General features: G+C 40.7%; 1 protein-coding gene across 1 annotated transcript in view; it reads left to right on the plus strand.

Moving 5' to 3' along the window:
* Positions 1 to 20,163, plus strand: part of DIS3L2 (DIS3 like 3'-5' exoribonuclease 2) — a 349,252-nt gene that overhangs the window by 111,086 nt on the left and 218,003 nt on the right. The window contains exon 6 of the mRNA XM_032857493.1: positions 15,399 to 15,633. Within this exon, the coding sequence (XP_032713384.1) occupies positions 15,399 to 15,633 (235 nt within the window). The remainder of the gene's footprint in view (positions 1 to 15,398; positions 15,634 to 20,163) is intronic.

Here is a 20,163-nt window from a genome sequence, read left to right on the forward strand (position 1 = left end):
TAGCAGTATAGTTTTAAACCATTCTGATGAGCCCATAGGAGTATAGATTTTTGTTGTTGCAGTTGTTTGTTATCTTTTGTTTTGCATCTCCTGACAACAGAATGAAGCTTGAACAGTTTTTGGTGTGTGTTCATTGGCCATTTACATATATTGATAGTCTTTCCTGAAATATCTGTGCTAGTCTCTTACCCAGTTATTAAATTGGTTTATCTTTGCATTAATGAATTAAGACTTTATAGAAGGTAAGTGAAAGTCCTTTGAAAAAATAAAGTCCTTTGACATTTATAATTGTTGTTTTTATATATATTTGTGTAGTTGTTTTATTCTTATTTGTTAAAATTTCTACAACTGGGGATTTGTTCATTTCTCCTGCTACTTTTGTCAGTTTTTTGCTTCATCCAGTTTGAGGCATTTTTATTAGGTGCATATACATTTAGAAACATTCTATTTGACTAATGCATTGGCTCTTTTATTAACAAAAATTCCTCCTTGACCCCTGTAATACTTTTTTAAAATAATTGACTCTGATATTAATATAACTACTCCAGCTTTATGAGAATGTTTTCTCAAAGAAATGGAGATGAATGTTACAAAGGTTTCTCATAGAGTGGGAGGGAGAAATGAAATAGTGTTGGGGGGGGACCCAGTAAGCAAAGCCCTCAAGGCGAGAAATAGTATTCAAAGCTAGATCACTATGTCTGTGCTTCAGGTGTAAAGAAGGAAAGGATAGTTGCAGATACAAGTAGATTTTTGGAGTTTAAATCTACTTTAAAAAATCTAGCAGTAGGTACAGAGTTTATGTGCCAGCAAGCACTAGTCAGAGAAACGCGGTTTCAGTTTTTATTGATAATAAGGTGGTAGTTCAGACGTTGGTCGACTTTTTAGATGATTGTGGTTAATCTACTAGTAGTAAACTGTCTGTATGGAACATCATTAGGCTCTTGGGTTGTACCCCTTACATTATTAATGTTCTGAATCTCCCTTGCTCTGAGAAATTTTCATTGTATACTCGTAGTTTTCTGAAATGGCCTGCAAATTGAGCTTATTTTTCAGTGAGGTCCAGGATATTGAAGTATGTCAAGGATGTGAAATCCATTTTGCTGGAGATTGCTGTGATATGAAGGAATCTGAGGTCAGATACTGTAGCTGTGTCTATACATGTAAAAATTTTAAATACAAATAATCTTTATTTGACATGTACTCTATATTCTTGACATGTTGTTTAAACTTTTGGGGTATTTTCTTTCCTGCATGATGTTACATCCCTGCTTTGATTTCATATCAAAAATTGTTACGGTTCTGAAAGGGGAATGATCCTTGATTCAGGGAAACAGTTGGAAATGATATCAGTAGGCTTCTGTGAAAAAATATAGATAATTGTTGTTTAAAAAAAAAAAGAGACCTACTTTGAACATTCCTTTCTTTATTGTCTTTTTTTTTTTTTTTTTAAAGGAGGCTCCATGCCCAGCGTGGAGCCCACCATGGTGCTTAAACTCATGACCCTGAGATCAAGACCTGAGCTGAGATCCAGAGCCAGATGCTTAACTGACTGAGCCATCTAAGTACCCCATACTTCGAGCATTTCTAAGGAGACTTTAGCTTTATTATTTACTAGTATTGAGAAATTGGTCACATTCCTCATACAGGGATGTGTTGGTCTAGTCCACCCCCTTGTCCTAGTGATTGATTCACGAATGGGCATGCAGCCCAAATCCAGCCCAGCTGGGTATTCCTGGGACCATTTGCAGAGCACCTGTGTAAGAATTGCTCCCTTTTTTTCCCCTAGGATATAATTCCGAATCTACTGGAATCCCTCTTTATACTACGAGGAGGAGGCTGCCCTGATAATGGAGCTAATATTGAGGACATCTGAGCACGCGCGCGCGCGCGCACACACACACACACACACACACTCACTCTCTCTCTCTTTCTCTCTCTCTTTTTCTCACAAATACCAGATGAGCCTCATACTCTGATCAGGTAGACTCACAGATAGACTCAATTATATAAGCTAATAATACTTAAAAAGAACCAGTTCAAGTTTTTTTTTTTTTTCCATTTCTTGCAGCTAACCTAGTCATTATTAATACATTGAGTATGTTTTAGAGACTTAGGTCAAAAATATAGTAAAGATTCAGAGTCAAAAGAAAGCAATCCCTCGGTACAGAGTTACATGTACCCGTATACATTCTTTCACTAAATCTCAGTGGCCATTCCTTCCGTGGACTCTGTTCTTGGAAGATCTTTCATCCAGTTCTGTCTTTCTTGGGAACTCTTCCCTAGGGTCTGCTTTCCCACATTTGCTTCTATCCAGTTTCTTGCCTGGCTTCTCTTTATTTGTGTCTGAGCTTCAGAACTTGGGGTGACATTCTGCCAAATTCTGTTCCTTATCTCTCTGCTCATTTCTGGCATCAGAATATTTCAAACGTTGCTACCGAGATTACTCCAGCCGGATTCTACTGTGTTTTATGAACTGTGTCTCCTCAAAGGAGAAGCATATTTGCTTCTTTCTGTTCTAGGTGACTAGGTCCACAGGCTTGGTGGTACCAGAGTTGGGTTGTGGTTGGTTAGTTGCTTGCGGTGGCCATACAAAAGAGGAGTGAGGGGACGTGTCACAGGACACCCATAATTCTGTTTCAAGTCCCGTGATCTCTTAGGACCAATGTCCAGAGACCCTAAGCCCTGACTAGTCAGACTTCTGCTCTCTTCCTCTCCTGCAATCTAAGCCTAGTCTGCACAGCCTGCTCTGTCTGCTCCTTGACAGATAACAGGTCATTTCTGCAAGAGCACTTTTCCCTTTTTTTCTTAAAATATTTAAATCAAAATTGAACCATTTTTAAAGGGGGTTGTATTCGTTTCCTTACTGCAGTCACGGATAAATAGAGGAAGACAGATCCTGCTGTTCTGAGTTGCTCGAAACCTGTTTTTGAGTTGTGATCTAAGTGAGGAAAGAAGTTGCTGTGGCCCGTGAATGGTGTATAATAGAAGGGATTGGCAGGTAAGATAAAAATGGTCTGAAGAGGTCAGTGGACATCAAAAGGTCTTTGAATGGTAAGCCCCAAAACAGAGAATTCGTTTCTTTAGAGAGGGAAAATCCATGGAAAATTTTTGAATAAGAAGGTAACTTAATGAGATTTTTTTGTTTGCTTCTGGGAATGTGTAGGATGCATCATGAGAATATCATGGAATTTGTAGAGATAGAATAGCACTTGTAAAAAGACAAGTGAAGTATTTGTTGAAGCAGTATATTCAGCAACAGGGAAGAGTCAGTGTGGTTGTGAAGTTCTGAGTTTACAAGGCCTGGAAGAAAGTGGTAGTGGTGTTGGAAAGAAAAAGAATAGGAAAGAGGAGTGCTTTGAGGGAAAGACCAGAGTGGTTTTGATGTTTTGAGTTTAAGGTGATAGTAACACATTAAGATGGGATCATGTGGGAGGCATTATATTAGGTACCATAGTAAGTGCTGGAATGTAATGGTGAGCAAACAGGCCAAGTCTTTGCCTTTGTGGAGCTTGTGTCTCACTGGGAAGGATATAATGATGTGAATAAAATACTGTGTGTAGCATGCTCAATAGTGTTTAGTACTAAAGGAAAATATGGAAGAGAGATCTATGTTTTGGGGATAGGGCTGAGATTTTATTTATTTTATTTTTTAAAGACTTATATATTTCTTTTAGAGAAGAGAGGGCATGAGCGGGAGGGGCCCAGGGAGAGGGGGAGAGGGCAGGGCTGGATGTGAGGCTCCATCTCATGACTGTGAGACCACGACCTGAGCCAAAACCCAGAGTTGGATGCTTAACCAGCTGCGCCACCCAGGCCCCCTTGGGGTTGAGATTTTAAGTAGGGCAACCAAAGAGGACTTCCTCGGGAAGGTGACTTTGGGTAAGAATGGGAAGAAGTGAGGGAGCTATGGTTGTGGAGATCTTCGGGAACAACAAATATGTATTTGCCGTGTTCAAGGAATAGCAAAGAGCTGAAGCAGAGAGTAGCTGGGGTGAGATCAGAGGGCTCACGGGGTGGGAGTACGGGTCAGGGAGGGCCTGTGCATCAGCCAGGATTTGAGTTTTAGCTCTGATGGCAGTGGGCAGCCTTGGAGGGTTTAGAGCAAAGAATTTGACATGATAGGGCTTACATTTCATAGGCTCACTCTGTTGGGTTGGGAACAGATGGAAAGGGTGAGAGTAGAAGCAGGGAGACCCCTTACGAGACTGTTACCTATACTCAAGTGAGAGGTGGTAGGGCCTGAGCTGGGGGTGGTGGTGATAGCCATGGAGATAGAGTTGATAGGATGAGCTAATGGATGTGATGGTGTATGTGTGTGTGTGTGTGTGTGTGTGTGTGTGTGAGAGAGAGAGAGAGAGAGAGAGAGAGGAAGGAATTGATTGATTGAAAAAGATAAAGAATTTTTTGCCTGAGTAACCAGTAGAATGGAAATAGTTTGTTCTGTTCTTGTAAACTAAATAAAAAGGTACTTTTGATGAACTACCTTAGGAAACAAAGTTCCCAATAACACGTATGCCTTTAAGAATGTCTGTAATATGTCTTTAAAATGATATGTCCACGGTCATACTTTATAATGAAAGAAGCTTATTGGCAAGCCTTGTCAAGAACTCCCTGTGGAAATATCAATTGCTTTTCTTGGCTCCAGCGTATTTCCTGAACCGTGTATTATACTGTGTCCCAAGCGTGCCATTAAGGGATTTGAAAGTTTGTTAAAACATGTGTGGCAAGTGAGTGCTGTCATTTAAGCCCAGTCAGAGCAGCCAAAAAATGAAAAGCAGCTCCCAGGTAGACTTCATGACATGCATTAGCTCTGAATCAGAGGCTCAGGTAGTAGGAAAGGCAGGGCATTATGTCCTTACACAAAGCCTTCAGCTGACACTGTCGGGTAAGCAGCCCTTAGGGCAGAAAGCGGGTGTAGACATAAGTATATGTAAATCTTTTGGAAAAGCTTGTTATACCAAGTTGATAGCAACCCCTGCCCCCGGGAAGTGTAATAGAATTTATTTGCTTGGAACAGAAGTTTCCAGTGCTAATATGGACTTGCTCATTTTTATAAGAGGTAACATAGCACTTTTCAAAGATGGCTTTTATGTTTAAGGAAGGGTTTTTCTTTATCAGTAAACGGGAAAACTATGAAATGTTTCATGCTTGGAATTTGGGTAGGCCAGCATGATGAAAATGCTACTTGGCACTTGTATTTAGGTTTCCACTGGACTTGTTTCATTAGAGGAATTCTTTCTTTCTGTTTCTCCCTAGTTTTGAAATACATCATATTAATTATAAAAGGAAGGGAAAGAGACATCTAATCCATATCAGACAGTTGGTGAAGTGACTAGTTTCTTGATTCTGGTGAGTTTCAGTAGCACTTTGCAGATGATGTGGTTGTACCCTTCTGAGGGATGGATTAGTACCTCACAACTCTTTAGCAATTCGGAATTACCCTTGGAGGCTATGCCCAGATCTGGGCTTCCTCTTTTTTATCTAGGCATTTGTGCTTTTTCTTGCTTAAGCTATTGTTTTCAAATTGGGGCATGAAGTTTATGGTTATATTGAAACTGGAATTGTAATTTAGGTACGAAGGCCTAGAATTATTTTAGAAAAGTGCATTTACTTAAATGTCTTACAGATTTACTCATTTGCTTTTGTATTTTTATTTATTTATTTTATTTTTTCGGTGTTCCGAGAGTCATTGTTTATGCACCACACCCAGTGCTCCATGGGATATATGTTTATATTTGCTTCTTATGGTGATAAGTTTCACCTGTGTTAAAGTAACTGATGACTTTGGCCTGGTTTGCAGACAAGTGCGTTCACGGAGGGCGATGCAATATCATGTAGGCAGGCATCTGAATTTAGTTGCCTCTTGCTGCGTGGTAGTTATTTATTTCTTGTCATTTTTTTTTTTAAAAGAATGCTTCTTTTATAATTGATTCAAGTTTTTCTCATTCTCTTTGGAAGAAAAGGAAATGAATATTGAGCATGTTTTAAATGCCAAGTACCTTAGAATCCTCAGGGGAGTATAAGAAATGAATGTGACACGGTTTGCTGTCTGATGGAAGTGAGAAATATGCAAACAAATAAATGGAATATAGCCTGATCAAGAAATCTTAGAGTGAAAGAATAGTTAAGGAATAAGAGCAGAACAAAGGAAAGAAATAGAACATTTCTTAAGAGAGGGAGATTACTCAGAGAGGCATTCATCCAAGAGTTGGATCTTGAATTTTGAGCATTTTCTGGCTGGCAAAAGATGTAGAGGCATTTCATGCAATGGATGTTAGTGGTGGGAGCTGTATGTGCAGAAGATGACTCTGAATCCATTGGCAGGAAATCTTCTATAGGTGTGTCCAGGACTAAGGGCACTGGATGTAGAACCCTAGATCTGTGTGCCTGTCACAGCTCTGCCATTTAGGAGCTATTTTTTTCTCTTTAAGATGGACATAATTACTCTTCTGCGTATCACTCAGGGTCATTGTGTGGATCAAATCAGTTGATATGCGAAATGCACAGGGAAGGTTGTACATGAAGAATACGAGGAGTGGTGGGGCGCGTGAGTGGCTTGTTGTTTAAGCATCTGACTCAGCTCAGGTCTTGATCTCAGGGTTGGGAGTTCAAGCCTGATGTTGGGCTCCATGCTGGTCTTGGAGCCTTTCTAAAAAAAAGAAAAAAAGAGCATGAAGAGCCACAATAAAAGCTTTGGTGTTTAACATATTCATAATTATTTTTAAATTCTCCCTGCTTTATTAACTCATGTTTCCTGTTGAGCCCTCTTTAAATGAGTCTTTTTGGGGGCACCTGGGTGGCTCAGTCAGTTAAGCATCTGCCTCAGCTCAGGCCAGGATGCCAGGGTCCTGGGATAGAGTCTCACATCAGGCTCCCCGCTTAGCTTCTCCCTCTGACCCTCTCTTCTGCTTCTCTCTCTCTCTCTCTCAAAAAAAAAAAAAAAAAAAAAAATTTAAAACAATCTTTAAAAAAAAAATGAGTCTTTTCTCAGGGTTCTGTTCTCAGCTTCTCTTTTCAGTTGACACTTGGCCCTGGGACACCTTTGCTTAATTGTCTTCCCACTGTGTTTAGCTCCCTAAGCTTTCAGTTTCTGCCTCCCAGGACACTCTTCCGATCTCCACACCAGCATTTCTGGCCATCACCTGGATGTTCCTCACCACCTTGAACTTTTGCGGTTTAAAGACTAGATTTGTTCTCCCTTAGACAAATATTAAACTCCAGACACCTGTGCAAAGAGTTTTTCCATAAATTCTCAGTTCCGTAATAACCTTATAATGTTGGATACTCATGTCCTAATTTTAAAGATAATAAAACAGATTCAAAGAGATTAAATAACTTTCCCTAAGTGCTGTCGCTAGTAAGTGGCAGAGTCGTGATGCAAGCTCAGTTGTGTTGACTAGCGTTCCTCTTTTAAAGACCACTTTTTCCTACTTCCCCACTTCATTAACTTTATGGTGAAGACCAGGCTCATTAAATTGGCATTCGGGGCTCTTCGAATCTGCTCCTTCATTCTTCTTTGTCACTCACTACACTCTTACTCTCACTCTTAACATTGTCACCTTTACTTGCCTTTACTAAAGGAGAATTTACATTTTCTTATCTCCTCTCCTTTGTACAAATACCCTTTCCCAATTTTGTCTTCTCTTTCTTCATGGGTTTACCTGTCAAAATCTGGAGGGAGGCAGGACAGCATATTGGTGTAAGTCTGCGCAGGAATCGAGTGGATCTGTTTTCTACTTCACTAGACAGTTTACATTCAGACCAGCAGTGCATTGTTGTACATTCTTGCTAACATTTGGTATTGTCTGGATTTTTAGTTTTTGCCTATCTGTAGGTTTATAGTAATATCTCATTATAGTTTTAATATGCATTTCTCTGATGACTAAGGAGACTGAGCACTTTCCTATCTTTATTGGCTATTAGGCTATTTGATAAAGTGCCTTTAACCCTTTTACCCATTTCTCTGTTGGATTGTCTATCTCTCACGGAGCTGTGGGAGTTTTTTATGTATTCTGGATATGAAACACATCTATGGCTTATCTTTAAAATTTCTTTTAGGGGCACCTGGGTGGCTTAATTGGTTAAGCAACTGCCCTTGGCTCAGGTCAGGATTCCTGAGTCCTGGGAGTCCGAGTCAGGCTCCATGCTCAGCAGGAATCTGTTTCTCCCTCTCTCTCTCTACCCTTCCCCTGCCTGCTCGCCAATAAAGAAACAAAGTCTTAAATTCTGCCAGGCATTTAGAGTAGTGTGTTCCTTAGCCATTTTCTACTTACATAGTTTCGTAGGGTATCTGATTCAGCAAACATCTTGTCTTTGAAGTAGGGGAATTCTACAACGCATTTTGTCATTTCTTTGCTAGCACAGGGGTCATACTTCTGTTAAAGTACAGAAGTCAAGCTACACGCACCCTCCTTTTCCGAAAGGTGTGTCTCCTTTTCCGAAAGGTGTGTCTCCTCTCATGCTCTCTGAACTCAAGATTCTGGGCTTAGGCCTCTACCCTATTCCTTTCAATGGTAAGCTTCTTGTAGCCTCCCCTTAATTTCATCGTAATGGTTGTCAGGGTTCCTCCCTGATACAGCTGAAAAGGCCAGATTACTGCTCCCCATCCCTCAGAGCATAAGGATTATAGCCTAATGGAGAAAGGGGATCATCTTGTCCTCTCCTTGCACTGCCACACCACTCTGTCGCCCAATTTTACGTTCTGAAAGGAGACAATAGGTAGATGACAGACTTGGTAAAATTAACTGAAGGGTATATCTGACAAACATTTCTGTGTGTATGTGTATGTGCATTTGTGTTTGGAAGGGAGGAGTTAAGGAAATAAAAATTATTAAGTATTGTAGAGTGCTGTTATTTTTTGAGCATTTTTGTACCTTCAAGTAACACTTCCATTTCATATTTCTATGCCCCAGTTGATGTCTGCTTATATTTCCTTTGTTTATTTTCATTAGCAAGGTTTATGTGATGTTCATCCTATCCTGTTCATAGAACAAGACTGAGAGTGACAAAGTTCTGTGTGACCCAGCAATTTGCTTCCCTCACTAATCCGTTTCTGTCCTGTCCTCTAGAGACTAGACTAAACCTCCAAGGGACAATAACCCCAGGGGCAGCACGCACTCGGAGTAATAGGTGCAGTCAGCTGCCTCACTCTCAGGTCTGTGGAGGAACCCAGAGGAATTTTTAAAGTCCTCAGTTAACAGGTCAGTAATAAATCCTTTTCCTCAGGCCTCCCTCCTTTCACTCTGAGCCCAGAGCTCCAAAATACTGACTGACCTGGCCAGGTGGCCTTCAGCACCAGAACCTTGACTGTCCTTTCTTGTGCTTTATTGTGGAATATTTTCTTTCTATTTATAGATGTGCATTTTTCTGTGGAGGAAGGGTTTATAGCTTTCCTTGGATTCTCAGAGGTGTCTGCTAAACTTCAGAGTTGACACCCCCTCAACTGGACTTCTCAACATTTTTAAGGTCAATCCCACAGAAGAAGACCTCTTACTTCACAGAGCTGTGGATAACCGAGCTACTGGTTTCTAACCCACATACTCCGGTGTCTGGAAATTGTTCTGAATGTTCTTTTGCGTTCCGCTTGTCTTTTATACTGACTTTTTAGCCCATTTATCTACCTATTTATTTATCAGATATGGAGCACCTAGATTGATTATACAAGTTGCATAAGATACAACTGGTGAGCGTGTAGTCTTAACAGATGAGGTAAATCCTGTACGTAGATAACACAAATAACGGTGAAGAAATTGTGAAGTGCAGAGAAGGCATACATACGGATTGCTTTGGGACTTCAGGAGAGGGAGCAACTTACTCTTGTCTGGGGCAGGTAGTGGAGGCTAGGGAGGAGCTGGGGAGATTGTGCAGTGGACTCTGGGTTATAGAAGATCCAAGCCAACTGGACATGGTCTCGAGAGACAGGTTTCAGACATGTGGAGATGTTGGATGCACTGTGCTGCCTCCGGTTCTTTGTTCACTCAAATGAGATCGAGTATACTGGATGTCAGCTCTGGCCTTGCTCACTTCTTGGAGTCTGTAGTTTATCTGAGAAGATAGACCCTGAACAAGTTATTTCCTAATAAATGGTTGTATTAATTTATTTAACATATATTTGAGTGGCTACTAAATGTACTCTTGGAATATAACGGTGACTAAAATAGCCACCGTGCTTTTGAAACCTACATTCTATTTGGGAGACAGAAAGTACGTAAGTGTGTAATGTAGTATTAGGTAGGGGTAAGAACAGTGACAAAAAATGAAGCAGGGTAAGAGGATAGAGTAGTGACAGCCAGGTGGGGCTGTTTCATGTGATCAGGAAAGGCCTCTCTGAGAGAAGGATATTTGGGGTGAGACCTGAACAAAATGAAAAGATCTAGCCCTAAGAATAGCCAGGCACAGAGTTTTCCAGATTGAGGGAATAGCAACACAAGAACCCCAGGATGGAAGATTTTAGTATTCTAGAAATAACAAGAAGATTTCTAGATTGGAGGGTAATTTGCAAAGGAAAAAGTTATAGCAAATGAGAATGGAACAATAATATGGGCCTGATTTGACAAGGCCTTGTGGGTGGTGATGGAATGATGTTGGGAAGCCACTGAGAGAATGACATGATCTGATTTATGTTTAAAAGATCACTCTAGGGGCGCCTGGATGGCTCAGTGGGTTAAAGCCTCTGTCTTCGGTTCGGGTCATGATCCCAGGGTCCTGGGATCGAGCCCCGCGTCGGGCTCTCTGCTCAGCAGGGAGCCTGTTTCCTCCTCTCTCTCTCTGCCTGCCTCTCTGCCAACCTGTGGTCTCTGTCAAGTGAATGGGTAAAATAATTAAAAAAAAAAAAAAAAAAAAAAAAAAAGATCACTCTAGCTGCTTTGGTCCAAAATGGAAATCAGGAGATGGGTTATCTCAGCAAGGAGATAGAGGTTGGTTGTGCAGTATTAGTGCAAATGGTAAGAAAAAAATATTTAAAGGAAGGGCCAGTGGGCTCTTCTGATGTATTGGATGTGGGGCATGAGAAGAAGATGCCATAGTTTGGTGCCATCTGCTGAGAAAGCAGGTACTAGGAGAGGAGTGCGTTCTGGGGGGGGCAAGGGTTCTCTTGTTCGAGGTGCCAACTGACATCCAAAGGAAGATGTAAAGTAGGCAGTTGGATAGGAATCTGGCATTCAGGGGAATGGTTGATGCTAGGCATTTAATTTTGAGAGTTAATAGGCTACAGAGAGATTTAAAGCCCTGAGACGGGATGAAGTCACCTGGTGAGTGAGTGTAAATGGGTCTCTCCCTGGTGTTATTTAACATGCTCCTATAATCCAGTTTCAGATCAGATTCAAGTTCAGTTTGGGGGAAAGTACTTCATGGATAGTGTTATGGACTTACTATTATCGTCCATCAGGAAGCACTATGTTTCTTTCTCTTCTTAAGTATTACCACTCTGATCCATTTATTATAAAACTCCATCTCCATCAGGTTATGAATTAGCTGGCTTTAGCAACCATTAATGATCATTTCCTGAATCCATTATTTCCATAGGGATGGCAAACTGGTGATACCGAAAGTCTTTCCTTCTTTCTCAATTAGCTGAAACTCTTCAGTAAAGAAGATCTTTACCTCCTCAACTCTGTGGTTAACCTGAGGTATGGTTGGTACAGGAAAGGTAGGATAAATGCTTGGAATTTTCTAAGGTTGACCAGAGAGAGCTGATTTTTCACGGCGATTCTTGAGTTTTTTCAATAAGACCTTAGAAGCCTTTGATAGCTTCCGTGTTTTCCTGGTATGACACGATATTCCAGGTTTGTCTTATCTATTTCCTGCTCCAGACTTGAATTAGCCATTTCTCTAAGGGTTCTGCAACCCTCACTCTTAACCAGTATGTGGTATGGAGTAGTTGTAAAATGACTTTTGTATCCTGTGGTCTTATGGTGATCTTTTTTTCTCAGAATATATTTCTGTTCTTGTGTGTACTGGTGTAACAAAATAGAATGAATGTACTTTTAAAATGCAATGTATTTATATATATGTGTATGTGTATATATATATGTACATATGTGCATATATATATGTATTTTTTAGAGAGGGTGCAGGGAAGGGCAGAAGGAAAGGGAGAGATAGAATCTTAGAATCGTGGTGCCTGATGTGGGGTTTCATCCCATGATGTGAGCTGACATCAGGAGTCCAATGCTTTACCGACAGAGCCACCCAGGCACTCCAATTTATATGTGAATTACACAGTTTTAAATGACTTGATTTATTTGTTAACTCCTGCTTCATTACATTTTTAAATTTTGTAACTCAAAGGTGAATTTAGTGCCAAAAATAAGAATTCTTTTTTTTAATGATTTTATTTATTTGACAGAGAGAGAGAGATCACAAGTAGGCAGAGAGGCAGGCAGAGAGAGAGGGGGAAGCAGGCTCCCTGCTGAGCAGAGAGCCCGATGTGGGGCTCGATCCCAGGACACTGAGACCATGACCTGAGCCAAAGGCAGAGGCTTAACCCACTGAGCCAACCAGGCGCCTTGAAAAATACTAATTCTTAAATATAATTAATCTAAACCATGGAGATTATCATGAATTCAGAACTGGGATGGTTTTAAAGATTTTATTTATTTATTTGTCAGAGAAGGAGAGAGAGAGCGAGCACAGGCAGACAGAATGGCAGGCAGAGGCAGAGGGAGAAGCAGGCTTCCTGCCGTGCAAGGAGCCCAATGTGGGACTTCATCCCAGGACACTAGGATCATGACCTGAGCTGAAGGCAGCTGCTTAACCAACTGAGCCACCCAGGCATCCCAGAACTGGGCTGGTTTTAAAATGTGCTATACAGTTAGGCTTGGTGTACTCTGGTTATTGCTGTCTCCTGCTCTCCTCTTCCTTTTGACTTTTATTTGAACTTTTTATCTGTGACCCATAGCATAATTCTTACTAAGTAGCAGAATCATGGTGATTACAGAATTCTTGTTATATCTTACACACACATATATATATATGCATATGGAGAAAGACTACTCTTTACTGTAGAGTAGTTGAGCATTCAAATTTGACAATGTCAGAATTCTGGTTTCCCCTTGTACGATTTTCTCCATGGCCTATAGGAACCAAATCCTTTGTGAAACTATTAATGGGAGAAGTAAATACATAATGGAAACTGAAAGCATGGACCCTTTGTGTAACATCTTTCCGGAAGACTGCTTGTTACCTGTGAGTCTAACTCTAGCACACTAGGCATTCTCCTTCAGCCCCAGTCCCACCTCTTCTCTCTGCGAGAAGTTGTGCGTGGGAGTGACATAGAAAAAACAAAAGTGATCCTGTCATAGCCACCATGCTTTAGACACAGAGGGTGCACTTATACCTCCTGCTTGTGCTTTGGGCTATTTTTAAAAAAATATATTTTAAAAAATATATTAAAAAATATTTTATATATATATATATTTTTTTTTTAAAGATTTTATTTATTTATTTGACACACAGAGTGAGAAACCACAAGTAGGCAGAGAGGCAGGCAGAGAGAGAGGGGGAAGCAGGCTCCCCGCTGAGCAGAGAGCCCAACGCGGGGCTCGATCCCAGGACCCTGAGATCATGACCTGAGCCAAAGGCAGAGGCTTTACCCACTGAGCCACCCAAGCGCCCAAAGATTTTATGTATTTATTTGAGAGAGAGGACAAGGCAGGGAAGGGACAGCAGACTCTCCACTGAGTGAGATGCCTGATACCGGCCTCGATCCCAGGACCCTGAGATCAAGACCTGAGCCAGAGTCAGATGCTTAACTGCCTGAGCCATCCGGTGCCCCATGCTTTGGGCTGTTCTGACAATGCCCAAGGTGTGTGTTCGTTCTTCAAGGATGGTCGGGGCAGATGAATTTGCCAGGCACATTTAAGGACATTGACTAGGTTTGCTGATTTGAGTGATGTCAAATTCTTTTTCTTTCCTAACTTGTCATTGAATTCTCTATTTTTGAGTGATCTCTTTTGGGTCAGGCATGAAAACCAACTTTTGTGACAAGGCAGAAATGCACAGAGGAGAGCTGGATTTTATGATTGTATTATAATTTAAAGACCAACTGTGGCTTCCCTCTTCCCTGAGGGAATCTTTTTGGAGATTTCTGGCCTAGCCAGTTGAGTTTTTTTTCTTTTACTCTCAAAGAAAAGGAACCTTCAACCTTCTCATAATGAAAGAGTGATCAGATGAATGAATGGATATGACAAGAGTCAAAACATGGCAAGAGTTGAAAGAAAATTTCATTATATATATTCAGAAATTGGGAATCAAGGTTCCAAAAAATGTTATTAAAAGGCACAATTTTACTCTGAAAAATTAACTGCTGTCTACGAGTTTTTCTGTTTCCACATTTTCATGAAGTCACTTTTTTAAAAACTTGGTAATATATTTTTAGAATCTTTAGAATGCCTTTGTAATATTTTACTTTGATTTTCTGGGCGAATATAATATTGTCTGGGGATGGTTATGTTAATTGAAATCTGTGGTGTGAAAATGTCTTGGGAAAGATTTCTTTCAGTAATTTTTTTCTGCCTTGTATAAGATAAAGATCCTTTATTAAAGGATCTTTGTGTGGTCTGATTCGAATGGTAATCTGGCTTGTTGAAGCCAGGCATCTATCTTGAAACTTCAAGGTTAAACTCAGAAAAATGTTAGACCTCTCAAAATTAAACCCATAGAGAAACTGCTGGAGAAATCCATAGAAATCAAATGCCATAGAAATCAGAGTACAGACATATGACTTATGTGACAAACTCACTAAGTGGGTTAGTATCTAGACTCTTCTCATATTTGCTTTATTCTTTTTTTAATTGAAAATATTTGTCATATTATATAATGCTTCATTCTTAGTGTTCATATAAATATCCATCAGTTGTGTGCTTTCTATACCAATTTCAAGCCTCAAAATGGAGAATTAAGGGCTTCTATTTTTTTATGAGAACATTAAAAACGCTTATTTACATTTAATTTTGTTTTTTCCATTTCATCATTCTCTGTGGTTTCACATGGAGTGCAGTAACATACTCTGCTGAGTTTTATCCCCTGTGAACATACTCACTCACCCATGTGATGTACGCTTATGAAGCAGCTTAGTACTTGTGGTATTCAGGGCCTCTGGGGGAGAGTGGATAAACAACAGGTAGGTACATCAGAAAAATGGGGAGTAGAGATCGCATTCATCTTGGGCATCTTGAGGAGCTGACGGCCACTCTGGCAGTGCTGGATTGGTCATCTCCATAAGGTTGTCTGTGCAGCTGGAAAATGAATATTATTTTTCAAACTACATGGTGAGTGACCATTGCCGTGAGCTTCTGAATGTGCATTTTTTCCTTAGGAAAGAAAAACGAGAAGAGAAAGATCTGTTATTTCCCGTTCTTCCCTCCAGTGATTTAGCAGAACTTTTCTATTTTCTTCAGGTAATTAAACCAGAGAGCAATGACAAAGAAACAGAAGGTGCCTATGAATTAGATCTCCCTGAGGAGCTCTGTGGAAGCCATCTCCTGCAGCAGCCCGTGAAAGGCTATAATGACAGTCCTGATGTCATTATAGAGGCTCAGTTTGAAGACAGCGACTCAGAAGATGGACATGGCAACACACAGAATGTTATGGTTGATGGTGTCAAGAAACCCTCAGTTTGTGTTCATGACAAAGGTGAGTGCTAGATTGCTGTCTGACATTTTTACTAACCTGATTGGTTTAAGGATTGGGATTCTCTTTGTGCTACAGACTTAATCACACAGTGCGGTTGGGACCTTCCCAACCTCTAAGGAGTGGCAGCTGTTAGAGGAAGGGGGGATCTTTGACCCTTTCTGGCTGTGGGGGTGGGAGGGGGAGAATCTTTGACCCTTTCTGGCTGCGGGCTCTCAGGAGGGGCGGGAGATGCTGCTGGTGACTCCTGTGGCCAGCAGGTGCTCTTTGTCCTTCCCTAATAGATCTTGAGTTGTGTTAATAGCTGACCTTGACATTTCCTGTGATGAGCGCAGTCCACTCCTGTAGCTGACAGGAACAGAATTAAACTGATCTTTCAAATCCAAAAAAGCACTTCACTTTACCCTGGATTTTGCTTTAATTCAGTACATTTTAAAAGTATTTTCCATCATAGGTTGCGGGAATGAATCACCTTAAATTTGACAAGTAGATTATCTTTACAAAGTGTTTCGATTTTAAACCTTGAAAAAAGGCCAGTCTTACTGTCTCTGATCAGATCTAAGCTATGTGTCCTCTGGATGCAGAAGAAAGCAGGTGCAAACACATGGGCAAGGAGCTACGACCAAGGGCCCTAGCTGACCACGCATGGGAAAACCAAAGTAGCAGTGAAAATTGGAACATTTTAATGTATAGATTGCTAAGAAGTTTTAAGTGCAGGGAGTATATTTTCCAGCCAAATTGAGTTTTATCTATACTCTGACATGGAAACGCTTGACCTAGCTAGGCTGGCTAGATTATGAGCTTTTTCAATCAGGAAGAAGTTTCTGATACTGTCCCCTTGAAAGACTAGAAGAAATGCCAGAAGAGGAGTAAGAGAGGATGTCCCGTAGACACACTGTGATAGGGGCAGGTGGGCATGCCTCACTGACATTCTGAAGTAAGCTAGAGGTGATTTCAGCAAGTGACTGCATACGGATCCCTCTGTTTCTTCACTGCTGATGAGGTAGTGACCTGGGGTGGTGAGCATCTTCTGAAAACATGGGTCACTTTTTGGTGCTAAGTACTCCTCATTCAGAAGGAATTTCCAACTGTGAAATTCTTTTTGAATGAAGAGACTACTGCTTCATCAGTGGCCCTCCAGGTATGCTGACCTGAGGCACTCAGGTTCCTTTTGTTTTGTGGCCTGCTTAACTAGTGATTTCACTGTTCCAGGCTCAGCCAATATTAGTTGGATGTTATTCCTTGAAATTTCATTCCTCTCATGTTTTCTCTTTCTTCCTTTAAAAGCAGTGGGATATGTGACGCTCTTCTAAGAGTGCGTTTATATTATCATGGTGTCACTATTGTGAATGATGTTTTCTCTGTGAGAAGAGAGGGAAAGAACCAGGACCCTATGTAGCCAGATCCTCTGGCAACAAGATCGTGCAGGACAAAGGGAGGGAGATCTCACAGAACAAAACCAGGCAAAGGAGCACTTTAAAACTTACTTAGTATTTGGCCCAAAACTGCTTCATGGAAACCTAGCTCTGGTGTTCGGACTTAACAGACCTCAGGAACCTCTGTTTCCCTGGGCTCCCAAACCGAAGGGATTAGATTCCCTGATTTCTTGTTAGTGGTTGGTACCAATACAAGGGCAAGGAAATACTGATGGATGGGAGGGATGACAGAATTGATACTGGAGTGGATACTGATAATCTGCTTTGCTCTTTGCTCTTTGGGAAATTTTGATGCCAGACCTGCTCTTGGTTTGTTCTCTGTTGTAATTCCCCTCCTTCTCTTTTACAAGTGAATATCATCGAGTCCCTTGCATGTCCACTGTATGCATGGTTTTTTCTTACTCTTTTTATGGTCTTCCTATTTGACTGTTGTTTATATTCCTTCCTTACTAGGCCTGACTGAGGCAACAGCCTTCATCCTTTCCTCAGTTTGCGGTACAAATTTCTCTTTCCTGCTAGCCTCTAAATAGAGAGTTTGTGAAACCACATGGCTGTTTCTCATTTCTTGCCCTCTTGATATTTAGGAAAATGGCAATTTGTTCTTTTAAAAATTATGGTGTTTTTAGGATATTTCAACCCACTTCTCTTCTCTGGATGATATAAAATCTGGTTACAGTTAGGATGTTGGTACTTTTTGCACCATTTAAGGTTTTGAAATTTGTTATTGAAACAAACCATAACCTTAAGAACATCATAAACTTTTCCTAAGACTTCTAGAAAGGTTCTTTGCTTTGTGTTGTATTTGCAAATAGTTATTAATCCTAGTGGTGTTCCAGTAGGATTTCACACTGGTGTTCCAATGAGTGTTTTTATTTATTTTTGTTTCAATATCATGTTTTACCTAAAGCAAACCTTACTTTTTGCATGTGTACGCATTATGTATCCCTCTTTGCCCAGGAAACATTCCTCTTTATCCCATAACTATGTTTCTCTGGTAAGTGAGGTAACCCCAGGGTCTGCAACCAGTACCTGTTGTTACGTTAAGAGAAAAGTTTCTCTGGGCACCTGAGGCCTAGCCAGTAGTTTCTTCTAGGAAGACAGCCTGGATCTGCGCCATCCTCAGCCCCTGAGAGAGAGTGGGCCCAAGACCCAGGTCCCTTTCGCAGGCCCAGCCCTGCAGGTTCCTGAGGCCGAGCTTTTGCCATAGTCCAGGCAGTAGTGTTGTCAACACAGAAACCTGCCATCTCTAAATTTGGGTAGAGATTGGGGATGGCCCAAATCAGTTTTTTTTTGGTATCGGAAAATTTGGTTATTGGTTGCCTGGTTAACAAACGCCAGAGGACAAAAATCATGATGGTGACATGGTGCTGAATGTGGCTCTCCTCTTTCATCATGAGGAACTTTAGGAGCATTTTTGGCCTCTGAATCTTGGGGATCATGACCTCCTGAGGTTGTGATGTACATTTCCTGTTCTCTGTCCTAGCTAGGTCTGCCAGAGATCTTATTCAGTTTTGGGGTCTGGAGACAAGCTTCCACTAGGACCCTGATGACAATGGAGTCCGGGACCCCTTCACTTCTCCCTTCTGTCTCCTGGCCTCCTCCGGCTCTACTCTGAAGGAAGAATCTGTGTGAAATCTAACTGCTTCTTCTGAGGCCTGCCCAGGTCAGCTCCAGGATGAGGATGAGACTTTTTCTCTCACTTAAGTTTATCTCCTTCCGTGACGGTCCTGCTCAGTGTCCATGTTTATGTGCTCTTCCCTTGGATGAAAAGTGACTGCATTTCCCTTTGGCTAAGAAAAGCAGACCCATATGATTTTTCTCTTGTGATACTTCTAGGCTACTTAAATCCCAAGAACGCTTTCTCCTGACCATTGTTTCTTAGAGCTCAATTTCTTCTGTTTCCAGATTCTGAAATCAAATCTTCCCTAAATGGTGATTAGTACAACAAGAAGAGAATTATGTTTGCTTCAGAAATTATATTAAACATTAAATACATAGGAATTTCCTATCAACCACAGTTTTCGGAAAATGTTTTGAAATGTCATTTAAAAAAAGGTAAAGCCAACTCACTTCCCACCCCAGAATCCCATCATTTATAAAACAACATGCTCAAATGTCAACGACTGTAAAGTTGGGAAACCTGAAAACTTACCAACGAATGAATTCAGGTTCCAACAGAACATGGTGCTTTACAGCTACTGGCTTGTTTTTTATAGTTCCTGATATTTTCAGAAAAATAAAAATAAATTTGGTCCCTCAAAAAAGGAAAAGGTAAAGCCATGTCCAGACCTTTGTGAGTAAGGGGCAGTAGAATTTTGATTTCCATGTCCTTTTAGACTGAGTGGCCAATGCAGTCACATCAGGTGTGATTCAGGTAGAGGCATTTGGTCAGGACCTACGGTGTCTAAGGCCCAGAGCCTGTGCTAGACTGGCCATTTCTCCCTGTGAAATCCCCCAAAGAAATACATGCACAAAGGACAAAGTAAGGCAGAGGAACAGTTTTTTATTGACCGAGGCTTTGACCCAAGCCAGAATGATGACGTCAGTCCAGCTTCCACTAGGAAGCCCGAGGCTTCTTACATCTTCTCATTCTTGCCAACAGCTAGAATAATCTAGCTTTCTCATTTTTGTATTCTAGTTTAAGTTCTGTAAATGGCCTTTTCATAGCATTTGCCCATTGTTCTATCAGGGTTACTGTTCTCTTGTTGGTTTGGAGGAATTTCTTATCTATTCTCTATAATAATCCCATTTCCATTTTTGGAATTATAAATCTCTTCTCACATTCTGGCAGTTAGTCATTTTCACATTATCATTGTCTGCGGTGTCTTTTATCGAACAAAAGCCCTTAGTTTAAATGGGATAAAAATTAGTCATATACTTTGTGGGTTTTTAAGTTTTTCCCTATTCTTAGTTCAGATAGGTATTTTCCCATGTAATCTTTTGTTAATGCTACAGTTTTGCCTTTTGCTTAAGCTTACAGTGCGTATTCTTTTTTGATTGAGATTATTATCTGGTTTCTCTCTAAATTTATTTCTGATGTTGAACCATCCTAAAAATTTAAGGGTAGCCTCAAAAAAAGAGTTATTTATTTATTTTG

The sequence above is a fragment of the Lontra canadensis genome, unplaced genomic scaffold (assembly GCF_010015895.1).
Source record: "Lontra canadensis isolate GAN:19392208 unplaced genomic scaffold, GSC_riverotter_1.0 scaffold13, whole genome shotgun sequence".
Taxonomy (NCBI): Eukaryota; Metazoa; Chordata; class Mammalia; order Carnivora; family Mustelidae; genus Lontra; species Lontra canadensis.